Source organism: Malaclemys terrapin, chromosome 8 (genome assembly GCF_027887155.1).
Source record: "Malaclemys terrapin pileata isolate rMalTer1 chromosome 8, rMalTer1.hap1, whole genome shotgun sequence".
NCBI lineage: Eukaryota > Metazoa > Chordata > Testudines > Emydidae > Malaclemys > Malaclemys terrapin.
This window is the reverse complement of record NC_071512.1, coordinates 6,653,448-6,674,578: the sequence shown is the minus strand read 5'-3', so window position 1 is coordinate 6,674,578 and position 21,131 is coordinate 6,653,448. Positions and strand designations below refer to the sequence as shown.

The following is a 21,131-nucleotide window of genomic DNA, read 5'->3' as shown; positions in this document are numbered from 1 at the left end:
CCTCACAAGCCTTCGTCAGCATCCAGGTCCCCATAGCAACCACCTCTGGAACGCCCTGTTTCTGTTGCCCAGGCAACTGCTTCCCAAACACCTTCCTCTGCTGCTACTTGCAACTCTCTAACGCCCTGACTCTGCGGCTCTGGAAACTGCAGCCCAGTGGAAAACAGCACGCCACTTGCTAAGAGGGTCCCAAAAGTCTAAAATATAAATATTAAAAGCAAATTAAGCCACACAACATGGTTAGAATTAACTGGGGCAAAAAAGGTTACCGTGGAAACTGCAGTTTCCATGTTAGGACAGTCCCTGGAAAGACAGGATGATGTTGCCATGGCAACTGCATCTGATTCTCCAGAAAGACAGGTATTGCAGAGTTCCCCTGGCAACAGCATAGTTCCAAGGTTTAGTGAGAGATGATGCCTCATTCGGCCAGACCTAATTTTTTTAGATGCCTGCTTTATTAGGCTGCTGAACATCATTTGTGGATGTAAGACAAGCAAAGTGGGTGCACTTGGAGGGCCAAACCTCCTTTCAAAATGAATAAATGAGTCAAATAATGCAAACTAAATGGGTTCAGTTCCTCGACGATTCCTCCTGGGAGAGCTTCCCCAAACCACCCTGGTAGAAAGAAGCCACTGAGCTTTATTCCCAGGCGGCCATCTGGCCCAGATTCCACTGCAGCGGGGAGCGGTGTGTTTGCCCTTGGAATTTTTGTTTGTTTCAATCTCACGAGAGATAGGGACTGCATCTCGCCAGCCGTGCGATGGAGCCCGTATGCGCATGTGCCGCTGAGGAGAGAGGACAGGACAGAGGGGCAGCAGTTGCTTTATAGCACTGAACGGCAGTGCTGGAATAGGCAGCTTCTCCATAGCATCAGAGCAAGCCTTGGCTTATGCTGCTGACTGAATCCTGCCTCTTGGGTGGCTGGGAGTTTGAGGCTGTTATTTCTCGGATGCGGTGGGGCCGGGGCTGTCTTTACCTTAAAGGTCCGCTACCAAGGAAAAAGTTTATAAATCATAGTGGGCAGGCATAAGGAAGGCTTCAAAGGGAGATGTGGTTTGTATTCCTACGAATATCAGAAGTAAGGTGTTCTCTTCACTGATGTGCTAGAGGACTCTTTGGAGGAGATGAGAACTGGAAGGGGAGCTCTCTCCGCCCTTAGCTGAAAAGGCAGCGTGCTGATCCTTTCACCAAGAGCATATTTCTCCCAAGAGTTTCTAAAGTGTTTGAGTTAAACAGGTATTTTTTAAAACACAGAATTTTAATCTGGCTGGCTAGACACCTTTTCCCTGCTTAGTTGCTCAGATCTGTAAATTGTGATGTCACAAATCCATCCGTTCTAAAGTCCTCCAAACACTTTTTCCGCAAAATACACGTCGTCACCACTCTAACATAACAAAATAAGCAGGAAGAAAAATAAAAACACTTTTTTGGGGGGCAGGGGGCCTTTGAGGCCTTGGCCTGATGGTTCCACTTTTGATCCAGTTCTGCTCTTCACCCCATGAATTAAATAGTGTGGCCCTGCTCTGACATGGTGCTGAGTGCTCTCAACCCCCACTGCCCGCAGCACTTTGCAGGAGGGTCTCTGTCCCTACAGCCTCATGGTACAGATGGTTCTGCCACTTGCTCCCGGTCACAGGAAGAGAACCCAGGTCTCCCCTCTGCCAGGGCTGTGCTTCAGCCTCCTGCCCTCTGTGCCAGTCTTTCAATTTCAGCAGCGTTATCATCTAGACGCGCAGCGGTTCTCAAACTGGGGGTCCCGACCCAAAAGGAGGTTACAAGCCTATTGGGGGGGGGGGTCACTCGATCACCAGAAATAGGGTTACCATAGATCTGGGTTTTCCCCGAACGTGACCTCTCTTTTGGTCATCCTTTTTCCTTGCCTTCAGAGCTGGGCAGATCTACTGCCCAGCTCTGAAGGCAGCGCAGCCACCAGCAGCAGCGCAGAAGTAAGGGTGGCATGGTCTGGTTACTGAGCTCTGTAGGGATCCGCACTGATGCTGCAAAAGCTACGTCCAGCACCACGAGGGGGGTGGGTGAGAGGGGGCTGTCACAGCCTGAAATATTTTCAAAGGAGGGCCCAGCACAAAACAGTTTGAGAGCCCCCAAGCTAGAGCACTTAAAAGCAGCCTCAATGAGTCGCATGCACGCCAAGAAAGGTGGGAATCAGGGCCTGAACTGGGGCTCGGGGAGTCTTGCAAAGCCTGCTGAGGAAGGGTCAGTTTAGGCAGATCGGAATACTTTCCCCTTGTGGTTGACACGGAAGGGTTAAAAGGGAAAGGAAGATGATTTAACCATGCAAAAATACCAAGCAATCTTAAGACACAGCTGCTTCTTCAGAAGCCAGCGAGGGAGAAGGAGGAGCAGAGAGAGGGAGAAGGAAAGGAGGTGGAAGTGGAGGAGGACAGCAAGCGAGTGAGCGAGGAAGGGGAGGGGGAGGAGAAGGAGAGCTCTAATGGCTTTTCAATTAATTGCGCTATTACCACCTTCAGAAAAGCCACTCCACTTGATTCCCTCACACGCTGTACTTCAGCTCCCCACTCCCGCGTCCCCAATTGGATTCAAATCAGAGCGCTGCCAAGCTGCGAGCGCCTGCTCTCCTCCCGGGGAGGGGAGCGTTTCTCATGCAGAAAGTCTAGAACGCAAGTGCCTGGGGAGGCAGAAGAGGCGCCCAAAGGGGGAGGGGGGAGAAAGAGTGGGCAAGGGCAGCTCCAGGCACATCCCACCGTGTGTGTCCTTGGCAGGCTTTTATCTCCGAGCTGACTAACAAGTGATGTTTGTTTAAATGGCAGTGCAGATAATGCGGAGAGCGGTTTGTCTGCCCACACTGCTGCCTAGCTCCTGCTCTCTGGCCCGAGGATGTCTCAAGGAGGCAGGAATCTATGCAGGGCGGGAAGGGAGCGCCAGACGTCTCACAAAACAAAAGTCACGTTGCTGGCCCGCCAGAGGAGACCCCAGGCCTTTATTTGCCTCATATCCTGGGTCATTGCCTTGGAGCTGCTCCCTCTCCCAAATTCCTGGTCACCTGTACGAACGCCATCCCAGGCAGATGCAGAGCGGTGTTCAATAGACTGGAAAGCGAGAAGGGACCATGACAGCAGCTAGCCTGACCTCCTGCACACAAGGCCAGAGAATGCCACGCAATGGTTCCTGCCCAAGCTCATTCCCCTCCTCCGCTTTATCTCCGCTCCTGAATAATCCAGGCTGAGAGCCCTTCCAGAGCTACGCTGGGCGCCCACTCAGATTCCACTCCCCGAACTCTTCCGGAGAGTGCTGGTGTAGAACAAAATGTGCTGATGAGGGCGTGACAGCAGCCCCTTCTTTGCATATGCCCCTGGGGGACCAAGGGTTTGAGAGAAGCAATTTTCTTCACCTTGGAGCAGTTTGCTGTAGCATGTACTTTGCTGCTTATAGACTTCTCCATGGAATTGAAGCCCCCCACAGAGACATTGTCTGCTTGCCATCAGCAGTCACTCTAAACTGAAGGGCTTTATCGGTGCCTGCCGCAAGACACTGACGTTTGAGCACCTGCCATGGTGATACGATAGGAGGATTCTGCAATGCAGGAGCTGGTCTCTTATGGAATTCGATCCTCATGCATGAGGACACCCGCGGACATGCTTGAGCAAACATGCCAGCATCAACGTGTCCAGTCCCCCACACCGAGCTGTAAGCGGGAAGAGTTGCCCTATACATCCCCTGCAGCAGTTGTATTTCTAGAGCACAGCTGGGTTGACACCAAGTAATGTTAAAGGACCCAAACCTCACTCTGGAGGCAGCCCTTTAAAAGGGAAGATGGCTGAAGCCTGGAGGTTCCAGAGCAGTTGACTGGGCACCGAAACAGCAAAGCAGGTTACGGACAGCCCAGCTGGCCTCTGGAGTGACTGGGTGAGCACTCGGGCGCTGAAGTGCTGCTCTGCTATGCTAAGACTGAGGAGGAGCATTCCCCCAGCCTGAACTGAAAGCGTGGCTAATGGAGAAATAATGATGCCCTAGAGAGGGTGATTTGATGAACCACACAAAAGGCTCCATGGTGGACAGAGGGAAACGGGAGCAAGATCAGAAACAGTTTCCAGCCATGGATGTCCGAGAGCAGTGTTTCTCCAGGTATTGCACTGGCCTCCAGCAATCGAGGGAGTATCCCACATGCTCCCCCCGCTGCTTGCTGTCCTTGCAGCTGGCCCAGAAGCCCCACACCTGGAAGCTGGGCTGACCCTCAGAAGTCGGGTTGGCCTGCCAGAAAGGCCAGCTTCTAGCTGTCAAACGGAAGCCCCTTCTGAAAGCTGCCAGGCTAGACGTTAGTGTCCCGGTGACCGTTTTCAGAGAGTCAGAGATGAGCCCGGTGTCCCATAAGATGAGGTTTAACGGCCAAGGCTGCATGTGAGTTACTGCTGAGCACATAATGGCTTCTGTGTTTGCCTACACAGTCCCTGTGCCATCTGGCTCTCCCTTACTGCTGGGTGGTGTGTCAGAGCATCGTACTATAGGACGCTGCTGTCAGGGAGGAAGAGCACAGCCCATCCCACAGCAAGCAGGTAACGGCAAGGGGAGCAAAGCATCTACCACAGCTGAGGTTTAGCTGTCGCTGACCTCAGGAAGGCAGTGAGTCACAGGACAACACCCGGCCCAAGGAGAGGCTGAATAAAGCTAGGAGCAATAGCGACACGTTCGTACATGGTTCTACAGGCTAAAATAGGGGTAATCAATCAGCCAACTGTCTCAGGCAGGTAAGAGTCCTTCCTGACCTCCCCGCCCCCATACAGGATTACATAGCTGAGCCTATACCATATATTCACCGGTTTCTTCTGCTTTCCTACGAGGGGTCAGCAATGAAGCTGGTGAAAATGAGTTGCCGCCTCCCCCATGAAAAAAATTTGACCAACAACAACAGCAAAAAACCCACCAAGGAATTCTCATTGCTGTCAACATTTTCCCCGGAATGGTTTTGGTTTTCAGCAACTGAAGAATTTTTGGATTTTCAATTAAAGTAAAACAAAAAAACCCAAAGGTTTCCTGCAGGAATTTCAACAAAACTCACCATTTTCTGTGAAAGAGACTTTACTGCAGAACAGACCTAGTTGGAAACTTTCCATTAATCTACTCCTGGGGTCAGGACAGACTTGCTGGCATGATAAACCCAGCATTTCCACTCAACTTCCTCAGAGCAGTTTTCCTTTGAATCCTCTCTAGGCCTTGTCTACACTAGAGAGCTGACCAGCTGGTAACTGACCCAAGGGGGTAGTCCTGGTGTAAGAGCCAGAACTAGCAATACAGTGGGCCCACACGAAGTCAGGGGCAGTTTTCCACCAGGTCTGCACCATACCACACTGCTGCAGCTCCACTGCCCAGCAAGTCCCAGGTTTTCAAAGGGAACGTCTCAGAGCCTAGTAGAACGGCAGGAGACGTCAAGCTCCCAGCATGTCCTGGGACACTGGGAAGAGTCCCCGGGCACTGGCACTCTTTCCAAGATCTTTTCTCAAAATGGAGGCCGGATGAGAGTTCAGCTCACGCTCCTTGCTCACCATGAAATGTTTCTGCCGGAGCTTTAGAAGAGCAGTTGCAAGGCAAACCCAGTCACTTCTCCTGTCCTGTCGTCCGGTCCCCTGATGGAGACTTTCAGCCTGTCGTTCTCTTCTCAGCACCATGGTGGTATCTCCCAAAATCCATTTTGCCTTTTCCCTGCTGCTGTCTTCCAGGCCTATCTAGTTTCCTGTGTCCTGGCTATAGTGTATCGTGCACAGATGGCACAGCTCCTTTGTTCAGTTGAGTCCACACAAAACATCTCCGTAAATATCACTAGTGCTACAATATCATGGCTCCTCACCCAGTATCCACACCCCCTTTGCTGGTATTAGGGTGACCAGATGTCCCGATTTTATAGGGACAGTCCTGATTTTTGGGTCTTTTTCTTATATAGGCTCCTATTACCCCCTACCCCCTGTCCCGATTTTTCACACTTGCTGTCTGGTCACCCTAGCTGGTATCTCTGCCCCTTGGAATTTGGGAGAGGGGCAGACACCTGCTTCCTCTGGGTTTTATCTCATCTCAGTTGGTCTCAAGGAATGATCCCAAAGAGATGTGATGCTTGGGAGGATGAGGTAGTGGGTGTGGCTGGAGAGCAGAGCCAGATATGGGGAGGTGACATGGGAGCATGTGACAATCGTGGCCTGGATAATATAGTTTGTATATGGCCCAACTTCCCCAAACTCACCCAACGCTGTCTGGTCTCATGCCTTGAATCCAGAACTTCCTGTCCTGGTTGCAGAAGCATTAGAGACACGTGTGAAAGAAGCAGCAGGATTCATGGAAGGATCTCAGCACTTAGGACAAGTCTCATCTCCCCTCTGCCTGGAAGGCACCAGCAAGGTCAGAGGGGCATTTCTGTCCAGCCCACTGTCCTTCCAGCCTGATGTTCACAGTTACTGATGCAGATGATAGGGACACGCTGCCATCTAGTGGCTAGCATTAGAGGGAGGTGAGACTGCAGAGGGAAGTGGTGTTTCTTACCTAGTTAGCTATTTAAACCCGGCAAGCTTTGCAGTGTATATAATTAGCACACAGTAACTACAAGGCCAGAGCAGATGGCCTGAGTGATAAGAACCTGGAGATACATGGCTCAAGACCTTAGGAGCAGTAGGGTCAAGGCAGATGGTGAGAGACCAAGGCCAGGGAAGTTGGCCGTCGTAATGGCAGGTCTGGATCACACACAGCCTGGAACGTGTCAGTGCGGGGACAAGCTCAGGAAATCAGCATGGAACACGCCAGCGCCAGGCTGACCCCATTGTGCTTCTGCCCCGACCCCTCCCTTTTCCAGGACCCCCCAGCACAGGGGGGCCCCCCTCGCCCCTAGCACAGGTGCCACCCTGTGACTCTCCATCATCCCTCACCCCCAGCACTAGTGTCCCCTCCCCACACCAGATTTCACCTGTATAAAAAATGTTAAGGGGGAGGGCCCATACAGGTTGATTTCTCCCAGGCCCCCACCCCCCCTAGGGACGGCCCTGCTCAGACCCAAATACTTCAAACTGACACCTCCTTTTGTGTGTAGGGGGGGTCTGATTTGTTAGCTCTTTCACAGGGGGTACTCACCTCTTCTTTAGCCCCTCAAGTCCAAGCCCATCCACGGTCTGTGTGAGGGGTCAGCTGGGCTTCCTCTCCCTCTTTTTCCCACTCAGCCATTTCATCCCTGGGGAGAGTCACAGGCAAACAGCCACCTCCTGCTGGCTTCTCTAGATGCCATCTCTCTCTAGGAGCACTGTCCTCCAGCAGTGCGCTGGTAGCCTTTATCAGGTCATAGGCTCGTTAGTCAATTAGCTGCCAATCAGCCACCTAGGGAGTTAATTACTTACTGGTGAGCCAAGATGGGCCCTGACTCCTTTAAACGGGCCAGCCACCTGGGACAAGGTGCTCCTCCCTCATGTGAGGCATATCATCTTCACACCCTGAGCACCCCCTTCCACTTCCTCCCACTGGTGGCCCTGTTCTTCTCCCCATGGGACGTCCCCATTTCAGGTAGCTAAGCCCTGCTCGTCCCAGCCAGGCCTGAGCCAGCGCACACAGTGGTTCACGGAAGTGAATGAGTGTCAGTATCCATGGCAACCGCCCCACAGCCCCTGAATGCAGGTGCTGCCGATGCAGGCACCTGTCAGAGCCGGGGGGTGTCTAGCGCTCAGCGGGCTCTCCTGGCTGGACTACATTCAGTACAGGCAGCAGTGCAGAGTGAGATCCCAGGAGCTTCACCTGAATCCCCGCAGCCCCCGGGTGCCTCTGGGGCAAACACACCCTGGGCCGTCTCACACATCTCGAGGGCCAAGGCCTTCCCCTTCCCCTACACAAGAGGCCAGGCTCCAGGAGCTCCCCTCAGGACCAGAGCACCACCACTTCCGGCTTCCCCACATGCCTCCCACCTTTAGTGCTACCCCCAGGAGAGATCTGATCGGCTAAGGAGGACGAAGGCCTCAGTTCTCCATCAAATCATCAGTCTCTGACCAGTCCCAAAGCTGCAGGAGATGCGGCCCTGCTGGCCTTAGTCCGCTACATGCCTGGCCCTCCTCCCAGGGTGTCCGCTGGTTCCTTGCTTCCCTCCCGCCATGGGGGGGCACCTTGACAGAGATGTCTTTCTTTTCTCCCTCCTCCCACCCCACCCTGGTATCTCTCTGGGGGTGGGGGTTGAGGAGAGAATGTGCTCCCATTGCTGTGGTCTGGTAGGGGCTAGGGGATACAGCTGCCTCTTCTCCTTCCCTGCATACCCTAACTTTACCCAATGCCTCTGACAGTGAGACCAGCGGCCTCTAGCCTTCACAGCTGAAAACTGCAGCCAAAGCTATTTGCCGCTCAGATCTAGCCGCTTGGGGCAGCAAAGCAAAAAAACTCACGACTTTCCTGTCCTACGTGGGGCAGTTGGCAAGTATGAGAGGGAGGCCAGCTCGCCTGCTACTGAAATGCAGCTGCCTCTGGGGTGGGGTACAGCAGCTGTTTGTAGTGCACCCAGCAACAATTTAGGGAAGAAGGTGAAAGAAAATCTTATAACCAAGTCAAATGGCAAAACAGAGAGAATGTATCTGCATGAAGCGGTGTGGCCTGTTCCAGTATGTAGCACATCTCTCTCTCTATCCGTGCCAATTCCTCACAGAGCAGAAAATCCGCATGCATCCATTCATCCCAGGTGCATTTGGCCAGGATCCCTCTGGCTAGACAATACCAGAGTATTGCCTTCTGCCTCAGTTAAGTAGAGGTCACATAGAGGGGAATTCCTTCCTACCTGGAACTATTCCAACCCTCCCCAGGGAACTGTCCTCGCACGCCCCTGCCCTACGCTGCATCTTCCACAGTCATTCAGTACAATCTGGTGCACGTTAAACTGGTTTGTCTGGTGTTTTGCTTACAGGAGAAGGCCACCAGCTGCTATCTGCCTGTAAGCCCGGGTCAAAAATGCATCCCTCTATAAATGCCTCTAAGGCCTCCGGACAAAAGGTCAAATGCGAAACCATCACATGCAGGTGACATGCTGCAAGGTATATTTTACACCAGGAGCCACTAGGGGGCACTGCAACCCTCAGTAAACAAAACAGGCGGAAAAGAGCATTGATAAATATGTGCGGCTGTTACGCATGTGTGATGAAATGCATAAAAGCCCGTGCTTTGACAATGCCTGGGATGCTGCCTTGTAGCTGTTTATAACTCTCATGATATTTCATCTGCATGGGAAGGCACAATGGGCCCCATTCCCGCTTGCCCTGCCCCTTGTGCAGTCCCGTACTCCAGTGCACAGAAGGCGTGAAATGCTACCACTCTGAATTGCTAGCATTTTCCATTCACTTGGCCCTCGCTTTGCCAGTCGTAAGCAGGGAGGGAAGTCAGGAGCTTGGAGGCCTCTGTTATGGTAGCAGGCAGCAAGGAAGGGTGAGTCTGAGCAGTTGGCACATTTTGGAGCACTGTAGGGGAACATCTAGAGTGTGTAACTGCAGCAGGTTCTGGCTATGCCACTGGCTCCCTCAGTGACCTTGGGCAAGTCATTTTGCCTCACCGTGCCTCAGTTTCCCATCTGTAAAATGGGGATAAGGACACTTACCTCCCTCACCGGGGATTGTGAGACGTAATGCTTTAATATGGAAAGTGCTTTGAAATTCCGGTATGGAGAGCTCTGTGTAAGCACTAAACATAAAGAAATATTATTGGATATTATTATTATTCCCCAGACAAAGGAGGAGCTGCTGGCTGCCACCCTAGATACTTCTCAGGCCCTCTGCCCTCCCCTCAAAAGACAAGCTGCACTGCATTGACCAACCACACCAGGGAAAGGTGGGAGGGGAAGTCAGGCAAACGGTCTAGCACTCCCCTTTTGATACTTGACACCCAGCCTGTATCTGGAATTCCAGCCACTATCCCAGTGTCCATGCCCTGCGCTGGACTTCCGGGGGCTGCTGGAGGCTGAGGCTATGACGGGGGGGGGGGCAAGCAGGTGAGGGCTGGGGGCCGTACACCTGTGTGATGAATCGGGCAACGGAGACGTGTTCAGAAGCATTAGAGACCATGAAGCCTAGTAGAGTGAGGCTACGGGCATGGAGCGGGGTGATTCGTTTCCATCCCGTGCATCCCCTTTTGGATACCCCATACTTCCTTCCTTTCCTGTCGTGCTCCAGCCTGAAGTTCCCAGGTTTCTGGCCTAGCAGCATGGGATGTGAATTCTTCTGGAGTCCCTGGGCAATGTGTAATCAGGTAGACAATGCCTAGAGGTGGTGCAGAAGGAGGGACTGATACAGGCTTATGGGGGTTGCGGGGGGATGGGACTGATGCAGACCCATAGGAGACCAAAGGCATGTTAGCTGCTCCATGGCATCACAGGGCACCTCTGCACAATAGCTGGGACATACACACACTAGCTCTGATCGCCCTAAAACAGCAGCACGGTGGTAGAGTGCAGACAGCAGCTCAGTCTAGCCACCCGCGTACAGCCCCATCTGAGAGCCTAGGTACATACTGGGGCAACCAGCCAGAGCTGCTGTCCATGTGGCTATGGCCACAGCGCTGTATTTAGCACGTAGCTTGATCAGAGCTAGCCCGTGTCCGTCTACCCGAGCTGGGAATTGATCCTCCAGCTGCAGTGTACATGTACCTTATGTGAAGTGACTGTGGTGGACTCAGTTCACTTCCTAGGGGACACATCCCCAAAGCCATCCCACCAGTAGCCCGCCCTGGCCCCCATTTCGGTAGTCTCTGCCCAGGCTGAGCACTGATTTGAAATGGAGGTCAGCTTGTCCTCTCCCCCCTGGAGGTCAGCCCCTCCAAGGCAGGGCTGAGCGGAGTAGACGCGTGCAACAAAGTGCTATTGCTCACGTTGCTGCTCCCCTTACCCCATGGATGAAGAGAGGCGACCCCAGGGCTGTCCGTCTGTCCCTTGCACCACTCCCGTTGGAGAGGAAACCGAGAGAGGGGAATTAATGAAGGAGGGACAAGTGTGTCTGAGGAAAGGCCAAGGTCGCTCACGCAGTCCTCCTCATCCTCGCCATCCCAGAACATAACCACAAAGTGCATTATATTAATACTTTATTAATCAACTGATGGCATCCTAGAACAAAATGGAGGAGAAGGAGTAAGAGACAGGAGGGTAGGGGGCTGGGCCCAGCTGGAGACAAAGGATGCTAGCAACACTGGCAATTCCAGACATGGCAAACAACAGCGACAGCATCACCACCACTAATGCTAAGGACCAATCAGTGACTTGGCTGCTGCAGTGCATCCTGGGTAATGCTGGGGGTAACTGTCATGAGGAACAAACAGGCCCATTGTGCTTTGCAACCCTGTATTTTGCAAAGTCCTCTCTAACCTCCTTGCAATTTGCCAACCAAGTGGCCTTTATTGGGCATAAGAGGAGGAGAAAGGAGCTGCGCCTCCCGAGTCTCATCTTTGCAGCCTTCCAAATCTCCGCTTCAGTGACGGAGAGAACAGCCAGGCCAAAAAGGAGCCCAGCACTGCTGAGTCTCGGCGGGAACGTCGACAATAGGGAGTGGGGACTTGGCCAAGAAGAGGCAGATGCCGTAATGCTGAGCTCTCCCTTCCCAGCACTCTAGTTCTCCTGTGCCAAAGCTGGTGCCTGCCGAGACGCTGCTCACTGACCGGCTTCCTCCGTGGGAACCTGGCTGTCACTCGGCTCCTAGGGCTTGATGTTTTAAATATACTTTGGCTTCTGCAGCTTTACAAGAGAGTGATCTCAGCATATCTGTGCAAACAGATCTCCTCGGCGTGTGGGCAGCTCCTCATGGCCACTATTGACAAGGCAGAAGTAGAGCGGCCGTGGGCTTAGCTAAATCTCACCCACGGACTTTCTTAGAGCTAGAAAGGAGATGGAGTGTGACAAGGAGTGTGTCACACACTCCTTGGGGCCTCACCTATCAGCCAAAGCAGTCCAGGGGCCTATCTTTTCAGGCTGAGACCCCTCCTTTCTTCCAGTGGTTTTTGTGGGTTGTTTTGTTTCCACCGAGCTGTCCTCCAGCAGTTTGCACTGGCCTGTCCCATCGCACCTGGAAGCAGAGCACCGAGCAAGGAAACTGAGCCAGCGTGTCTCAGTACAGGGATGGAACCACAGTGCATCTCTGGGGGTGACAGAGGATTTGCTGAGAAGCAGGACAAAGTGGTCACTGGCTCAAAATGGAGAAATGCTTAGAAAATACAATGTAGCTTGCACCAGCTGCTGTCACCGGGAGCCAGTATTCCCGTTCCCAGAACCAGTTGCCCCTTTCTCTCATGCCCCTCAGATTTGGGCTCATGGAATTAAGCATGCTCAGAGATGGCACATGCAATCATTGTGAAGTCACCACGAGAGCTAACCAACCATTACCAAAAAAGTTACAAGGCTTTAAAAAATTCCAATAAAGTTTCATTCGTTTCATTGGGTTTTGAAATTAACTCATTTTTTGCTTTTCAAATTTTTCCAGAGACGTTTTGGTTGGACTTTTTTGTTCTTTCCAAAAAATGAAAATTGTTTAAAATTAGTTTTCTGTTTCAGAATCATTTTCAAAAGCTTTGCATTAGACTGATCGCTCCAACTGGCAATGGAAAAGAAAGGGAAAAAATTTGAAACAAAACAAAGATGGAAAAATTGAAAAAAAAATCAAAAATGTTTTCATGGAAATTTCCATTTTTGAAAAAATGGCAAAATTTGGTTAAAAAATTTCAGAGAAAATTTTATGACCAACTCTTGTCACACCACACACCCCCAGTCGCTAATTTGGTTATAACAGTTGCCCACGTCCAACTTCCCATTAAAGCTGTTTTCTCAAATGATCAACAATTATTTGTTTTTGCATAACATCCCCCTTTGCTTTGATTCTGCATCTGATCTTTATATTAGCTCTTTTTCACCTTTTCTCTTGCTCTCTCTGGATTCTTCCCATAGGCCCTGATTCAGCAAAGTGTTTAAAATATATTTAACTTTAACCATGTACTTAAATCCGTCATTCAGCAAAGCATTTACGTATGTGATTATGTGTTTGGCTGGATACGGACACGCTTAAGCGCATGCTTAAAGTTAAGCACCTGCTGAAGTGCTTTGCTAAATGGGGGCCATAAGTGAAATTTCACGTACTTATTCATTAAATGAAGCAAGATGCATAAGGGGATGGAATGCTCCACTCTGTTACTGTGATGATAGCTATAAGTGGCTTGTTAGAAAACATAGTCTCTCCCCGAGGTCATCAGAGCTGGTAGGCGATTTTAGGTCTGTTATGGTAAGTGGCTCTATGTGGCTGCTTTGTAACTGGTCATAACCCTGCCAATGTACCAGGGAGATGGGCCAAAGCTAGAACTATTGATCTGCACCTCGCTCTACACTGGGTGGGGTGATGGCAGAGCTGAATAAACTGAACTCCAATCTCAGCCACCACTGCCATTGCTGGCTTTGGTTTTGGAAAGCCAGTTCTGATGCCAGTTTCGCCCAGCACCGTTTGACACAGAGACGACCCAGAACCGGAACCCATTCCCAGTGTCGGAATACTTCCCTCCCAAATGGAGCAGAGTGCAGCTCAACAGGACCCAGATCTCAACCAGGGGATGAGGAGAGAGAAACGACCAGCCCTATCTGTGAGTTTGATAGGAGACTCTGCACAATGCTCTAATCCTGCAAACTGTTCCACCTGGCCAGGGCCTGGAGCCCACGCTAAGCCCTACTGAACTCTGGGGGGGAGGGGAGGGTGTTCACACAGAACAACTTGCAGGATCGGGGCCATAGCGCAGTGATGGGTACCGTATAGACAGGTAGATCGATTCATGCCCTGCTTGTGGGTAATGCGAAAGCTCCCATTTTTGCCCATCTCTAGGGTAACATGGCCTCCCATTTCTCTTTCTCTTGTTGTCGAGGTTTTTTTCCCCCTTCTTCTCTATAAAATCACAATCCTCTAAATAATAATAAAAAAATACAAATGTCATTGTATTCCTCTCCCCTCCCCTTGTCTCTGTCTCTTTCCTCACACACGCATACGGCGACAAGGGGAAAGCACTCCGCAAGGTATTCAGTGAAAATGCTGCCAGTTGTCACATCCTTCAGCGACAGATTTAAAATGAATGTTATTTTGCAAAAAAAAAAAAAAAAAGGCCCACACTGCTCATCCAAAATCTGACAAGTCCTAACAGGCCTCATTTTCCAGAGACAAAAATAGCTATTTTCAAAATTCACAGCAGGGCCGTCGCCTACACACACTGCACCGAGAGAAACCTGTGGGGAGAAATGTAAAATGCATTGTGTAAATGTAAATGCACCACATGTTAAAAATGCTTTTAAAGCCATTTACCCTCTTTCTTCCTGGCCAGCCCCCATCCGTGGCACACACGGGCTCACGCTCTCTCTCACACATGCCACAGAAAGGTCAGGCGTAGAAGGAAGCGGAAGTGGAGGACCGGCAAGTCGCGCTCGGAGAGGACTGGCCTCGGATGATCTCCTCAGTTAACTTCCCAGGGAAGGAGGGTGGTATGGTGTCCCCTCCTTGCTGGCAGGACCGAGCAATGATGGAGACTCACTCGGCAGCCAGGGAAGCAGTGGGTGCCTGTTTGGTGCAAACACATCATCGGAGAGTGTTGAGTAAGGAACTGCTCTGGGAACAAACAAAAGAGACGCCTGCAGTTTGCAGCCCAGCAAGGTGTTACTACAGACCGATCCCTCCTTACATCCCCGTCGCCAAGCTGCACTGCATTTACCATCAGCTCCTTGTGGATCCTCTTGTGGGGAACCCATGCACACCCTGGAAAATAGACCGCGCAGAGCAAGTGTCCGAGAGACCCGGTCCTCTGTTCCAGAGTTGGCATCAAAATGGCAGCAAGGCCATCAGGCAAGCTGCTCTGCTGTGTCGCTGTCCCTGCAAAGGTGGGGGTGCGGGGTGGCTATCTGGCAGAGGACGCCCCTGGGAGCTGAGAATCAGGGAGCTGCCTTCTTTCGAACCCATTGTGGTTGGGGGCGCGGGGTGTAAGTGAATCCACACATATGTGTCCACGTGTGTGGTACATGCATGCGTCTGTACGATAGATGAGTGTAAACTGGGGTTGCTTTATATTGAAACAGCTAACGCCCCACAAGTTCTCAGTGCAAACGTGTCTCCAATACACTGCAGGGCCACGCTGATCCAGGCCCATATACTGTCTGTTTGCCTTTGTGTCCATTAGAGATAGTATTCTCTTGCTGTCCCAGGCTCTGCCCGGTCTCTGAGCCAGGGACCTTCGACATAAAAATAAGTCGCCTCGCCTTCTCCGCACTACCACCTGCCGTAGAGTCTTCAGGGGGAAAAAGCTGTGGCCGGGGCTGAGTGAGAACTGACAGGCTGTTTTCCCAGAGCAGGGGCACATGGTGTGGCACACTCACTAGGGTTCCATCGGGTGACAGCACATTTTATAGTGACAGACAACCTGAGAGCAGCCTTCAGCAGGCCAGCCGTCCTCATATGAACCACACGAGAACATCCCCATGCACCTTCAAGTACCGTGGGTTTGACCTGCGTTTAAAGCTTTGTTCCCAGGATGGTGCGTTTGAACTGGTCCCTGAGTTGATCGCTTAAGACAAGTTTCATTCTTTTGCACTGGAACGGGCTGGACAGCTCGACAACCTGCGACAGCTGTAACGTCCACTAAACAGGATTGGAGGACCCCCGTCACTCTCCCTCGGCCACCCTAACCTGGACACCTGCTCCCTACAGGTTGCTCAATTTGGGGGAGACCGGAGGGAAAGACATCTGGAGGCTTTTGTGCGTGGTTGGCCCCGTGCATGTGTCCAATGGTGCAAGGGAAAGTGAGAAGGCGCTGCTGTCTCTGTGACCATCTGCCTCTCTCCCTCCCATTGTCCTGGCCATTTGGAACACCCACCTCGAGCAGCTGCACCCGGAGCTCTGTGGCAGCCCCATCAGATGCGGTTTGACATCAGCCTGGTGTTCAGCTTCCGGAAAAAGGAGCGCAGCTTGCAGATCTTGCACTTCTTCTTGTTGTTTTTATTTCTCAGCGGCCCGCCACCTCCCTCCCAATTCTCCGCTTCCTCCTCGCTGGCCCACGGCCCCCAGGCACCACCGTTGAAGTCCGGGTGGGCCCGGGGGTTCTCGGCCGGGTACCTAACCGGGATTGCAGTCCGGTTGTAATGGACCAGCCTCTTCAAGAGAGCCCTGACCACGTCCGGGCGCTGGTCCGACAGGTCGTCGCGCTCGTAGGGATCGGCCGTGATGTTGAAGAGCCAGACGGATTTGCGCACGCTGTCCGTCAGCCGCTCCAGGTTCCACCAACTCCCTGGGAAGTTGGTCAGCATCTGAGGTGGGATCCAGTCGCTGTAGCCGGGGTCACCAGTCAGCAGTTTCCATTCCCTCACCCGTATGGAGGCCTGCACAGCTGTGTTCCATATGCCAAAGCCGCCCGCCAGGGAGCCGTGCTTGGCGTGGTTGTAGAGGGGGTCGATGTTGTGTAGGATTTCGGTGCGCGGGGACTCCTTGCCCTCACTGATGGCTGGCCACACGTTGTACCCATCCAGGCCCTCGGCTTCAGACACGTTGCCCCCAGCCAGGGTCACCAGCGTAGGGTACCAGTCTGTGATGTGGACCAGTGCCCAGCTGGTCCTGCGCTTGCGTTTGATCAGGGGGCTGTGGACAAAGCCAATGCCGCGGACCCCGCCTTCCCAGTAGGTCCCTTTGCGGCCTCGCAGAGGCCAGTTGCTTCCCCCGGAAAACGTCTGCCCGCCGTTGTCCGTGGAGAACACGATCACGCTGTTGTCATAGTAACCGTACTTCTTGAGTGCCCAGGTGATGTTCCTCACGGCCTCATCCATACACGTCACCATCGCGGCGTATTTGCGCCGAGCCACGTTGCCCATGGAGCGGTAGCGGTAGATGTACTCTTTGGGGGACTGCAGGGGCGTGTGCACGGCTTGGAACGCCACATAGATGAAGATGGGCTCCTTGGGGTTATGGGTGGCCAGGATCTTGCTCACTCGCTGAGCATAGAGGAAGGTGGAGTACTTCCCACTCTGGTCCCACGCTACGTTCTCCCCTTCGTGCAGGTCGTAGCCGCAGACGCCGGGTCCGTCGCAGTTGTCGTAGGTGTAGTAATCCACGTTGCCCGTCAGGGAGCCCAGAAAGGTGTCGAAGCCTCGCCGGGTGGGCAGGCATTCCTTTTTGTAGAAGCCCAGGTGCCACTTGCCCACCATGTGCGTCGAGTAGCCGGCTTCCTGCAGCTTTTGGGGCAGCGTGACCTGATCCAGGGGCAGGCAGTTGGGCTGCCGGGGCCGGATGATGGAGTGCTGAAGGCCCGTGTGGATCTGGTACCTGCAAGGGGAATGAAGAAAAACAAAAAGATAAATTAGTTCTGATCCAGAAAAGCTCTGAGCCTCCATTCCTCAGTGGAGCCTGCCCGTGTGCCTGGGAGAGGAAACACCTTGCACTAGGTTTGACATGGCGGACCCCTATTTGACAGCTGTCCCAACCACACACTCCTGACCAAGTTGCTCTATCCAAATCCATTGCATCCACTATCATTTGGGAAGCAGGAAGACCCTTATGCATCCTACAGGGACAAACTGTGTGCAAAATCAGTTCAGCAAATGCCCCTCAAGCCAGCAGGGCAGGGTGGTCATTGGTCTGCTCTCCTGTAAAAAGCTAGATTGTGCAACCCTTACTTGTGTTGCATGAGTCATCCCGTTGAGGACAGTGGGGCTACTCGAGCGAGCAAGGGCTCAACAAGATGAGTAAGGCTTGCACAATCTAGCAGTTTGCTGTGTGTCCATAGGGTGACTAAGTCTGTCCTGGGAATATTAGTTTCCTTCCTCCCATTCCCAAATTCAGATGGTTTCTCTCTTCTAGTGGCACTCAGGTGGCATCTGTTCTATCCAGATCCTTGGCACCAAGCGACTGAGATGAGGCAGGCTTCATACAATGAACACTGATCTCCAGGGGCTGTCATAGTTTTCCTATGGACACGCAGCATATCCTAGAGACACGCAGCCATTCGCCACCACCACAAGATGCATCTACCGTCACTACAGAGACTCAGTCTGCACCCTACAGGAGAAGACTATGGACTTAGAGGTGGTTGTACATACCTCCCTCACAATGGCATTGTGAGAACCCATCACTTAATGGTTCTAAAACCAAGCAAGTAGGAAAAGCACTAAAAACATGTCAAGTATTGTTATTACTACTATGAGAGGAAAGCCTCCTATGGCCCCATGGTCAAAGCAAACACCACATGGACGATGCCACTGTATGACCCCATGAGTCGGTGTAAAGGGAAGAAAGGATCATATAATGCACAGCCACAGGGACTATCACATTAACACCATGGCCGTGCAGATACCAGCTCTTTCTTTCCCAGGTGTTCACAAAGGTTGCAGCTGTCTCCCTCCGCTTTGGGGGTCTGATGGAGGAGCCGGAGGTTCTCCCTTTTCAGGTGGTTATTAATTTGTGTTATGTATCAGTTTCCAAGGGCTCTGCAGACGTGGGCGTGCACCCTTTGAGCCGCTTTACAGATGGGAAGCCTGCGGCACAGACACAGGCTACGACTGTCAAAAACAGACAGTGATTCTGGCTGCCTGAAGGCGCCTTTAAAACTTTTGGCCTAAGTGACTTGCCCAGCATTCATACAGCAAGTCAGGAATAGATCCCCACGCTTCCTGACTCCCCGCCTGATGCCTGGTCTCCTAGAGCAGTGGTTCTCAACCAGAGGTCCGGGGCCCCTGGGGAGCAGCGAGCAGGTTTCAGGGGGTCCGCCAAGCAGGGTCAGCGTTAGACTCGCTGAGGCTCAGGGTCCCTGAGCCCTGCCACCCGGGGCTGAAGCCGAAGCCTGAGCAAATTAGCTTCGCAGAGGCCCCTGTGGCATGGGGCCCCAAGCGATTGCGCTGCTTGCTACCCCATAATGCCAACCCAGGTGTTTATATGCAGAAAACCAGCTGTTGTGGCACAGGTGGGCCGTGGAGTTTTTACAGCATGGTGTGTGTGTGTGAGGGGGGGGGGGGGGGGGCGTCTCAGAAAGAAAAAGGTTGAGAACCCCTGGCCTAGATCATGCGATATCTCTTTAAGTACTTATCTGGACCCACAGTCCCATAGTGTCTGAACACCTCACGGTCTTTATTATCTATCCTCACACGCCCCTGTGGGGCAGGGCAGGGCTTTTATCCCCATTGTACAGGTGGGAAACGGAGACACAGAGACTAAATGACTTGCCCGAGGTCACACAAGTCCATGGCGGAGCAGGGATATGAATCCCTCTCTCCCAGGTTCTAGGCTAGCACCCGAACCGCTGAACCACCAGGGCTAACCGGCCGCATTTAGCCCTGGCATAATATCATTTGAGTTTAATGGGAGTTGTCTGCTTACACAGGGCTCAGTTTGGCTCGAGATCCCTGCCCCATGGAGTCTACAGTGTAAAGTTTCAAGCAATTTATTACACAATCCACCAAACAATTCTTTTCCAAGGGATTCTTCCTAAGAGAGCCTCACAGTTGGGTATTTTCCATAGGGCTACTTGGGTATTTTCCATAGGGCTATCCCATAAACACCTATTGTTTCGCCAGCTGGGGTTAACTGGTCAGAAGAGAAGGGAAGAAACTGTTAAGTTTCCCAGGACAGTGACAGGTGCAGTTGTTATCTTACCTGCCCGTTATAAGTTGGCTCCTGGATGGGGTACAGATGGGCTGGATGTAATAATTCTCCAGTTTAACTCCTTCTGCTGCTAGCCTGTCTAGCATTGGTGTCTGTATGTCTGAGTCATGGTACCCAATATCATGGTATCCCTGGTCATCAGTCAGAATGAAGATGATGTGAGGTGGCTTGGAAAAGGCAGGAGGGAGCGATTTCTCCATTGGGTCCATGGAAACATCCGTTACCAAGCTGGGTTTCATCCAATCCCAGGACAAGTAGCCAAAACTAAGCAGGCTGACCAGCGAGAAACCTGTGAGAGCATAAACAGCCATGCTGGACCAAGCATTCAGACTTCTAAGGGAGGCTATTGTCCAAGCATCTTCCACTGAGAAAGAGGAATAGGAGATCTCTTCCTCCTCCAAAAAAAAATCACAATCTACCTTCCCACCCTAGGGTTTGTTCTTTCAAATTCCTTTGTCAAGTTTTATAGAAACACCTCTCTCTCTCTCTCTCTCCCTTTAAAAAAAATAAATAAAAGCAATTAAATCCACCCGTGCTGTAGCGCTGTTTTCAGTAAAAAGAAAATAATCTTCAAGCTGATACAGTCAAAGACACATGCACCATAAAGTTAATTTCCTCTGTGATGTTATTAAGTTTCCAAAAGTGCTGCAATGTCTCGTTTTTAATACAACCACCCAAAAACCCGGCTAGAGACCAAGCTGGATTCTTGTCCCATTCAGCTGTTTGAACGCCGGGCTAGCCAAATGGCTCACTGAGCCCTGCCTCAGCAGAAGATGTTCTTTTTATGTAAACTCCAGTGGAAGATGGAGCCAAAGTTCAAGTCCACAGCTGCTAAGTCCTCTTCCTCACCCCACGGTGATGAGCCAGGTTCTCCCTTCTTCACAGTTTGCACGGAAAAGATTTCTTGGCAAGACCAGATCACCATTATTCTCCTTTCTTCCTCCCTTTGTTTTCTTTTGTTTTTCCTTTCCGCTTCTTCCAAATTAGCTCCCTCAAGAATCCCTGAAGTTTTTCAAAACTGGACAAAGAGCTCTGGAAGCTCCCTCCTTAGCTTTGCTCAGACTGCAAACCAAGTGATGAGAGCAGAGCCAGAGGGGAAAAGAGAAAGTTCCCTCCTGAACAGACTGGAGGAGAAGGCAGAAAGTTGTAACATCTGCCCAGGAGACAGGCTAAGCAGCCAGGTTTAAGGGGAGCCTGAGTTTCAGCCCCTCCCAGTTCTTTCACTGACTTCAAGGAAAAAGAGCTGGGAAGCCCAGAGCCCTGCAGGGTCCTAACACTGGTTCTGTTCCCCTGCTTTATAGCTGCAGCGTGGATGTCTCCTTCTCTGATGTGTGCAGGGAACTAATTCCAGGACCAGCACGCAGAGGTTTCTTGCCCACATTCCTGGAGGCATTTTCATTTTTCTGAACCTAAGGTTTTAAACAGGATGCTTTACCCTCCAGATGCATCAAGGCTCCTGGTAGGCCTGTCTGGCATTCCTCACCACGACCCCCAGCCAGACAAATATGTTCTTCTGGAGTC

General features: G+C 51.9%; 2 protein-coding genes across 4 annotated transcripts in view; both read right to left on the bottom strand.

The window, feature by feature from the left end:
* The window catches only part of CAMK2A (calcium/calmodulin dependent protein kinase II alpha), an 81,733-nt gene extending 75,470 nt beyond the window's left edge, over positions 1–6,263 (bottom strand). Inside the window, exon 1 of the mRNA XM_054037332.1 lies at positions 6,209–6,263. Within this exon, the coding sequence (XP_053893307.1) occupies positions 6,209–6,228 (20 nt within the window). The 5' untranslated portion in view covers positions 6,229–6,263. The remainder of the gene's footprint in view (positions 1–6,208) is intronic.
* Positions 6,264–11,390: 5,127 nt separating this feature from the next.
* On the bottom strand, positions 11,391–20,751 carry ARSI (arylsulfatase family member I). Of its 3 annotated transcripts, none has more exons than XR_008446033.1 (3): positions 19,602–20,751; positions 14,283–17,279; positions 11,391–12,017 (listed from the first exon to the last, which is right to left on the bottom strand). XR_008446033.1 is itself a non-coding variant. In XM_054038749.1 (2 exons), the coding sequence occupies exons 1-2, from the start codon at positions 19,919–19,921 to the stop codon at positions 15,878–15,880; spliced, it is 1,722 nt and encodes a 573-aa protein (XP_053894724.1). In that variant the 5' UTR covers positions 19,922–20,751; the 3' UTR covers positions 12,588–15,877. The 3 variants fall into 3 exon arrangements, 1 of the variants encoding a protein (XP_053894724.1); XR_008446034.1 differs by lacking the exon at positions 11,391–12,017 and adding an exon at positions 12,588–14,206; XM_054038749.1 differs by lacking the exon at positions 11,391–12,017 and having other exon boundaries at positions 12,588–17,279.
* Between the last annotated feature and the right edge of the window lie 380 nt (positions 20,752–21,131).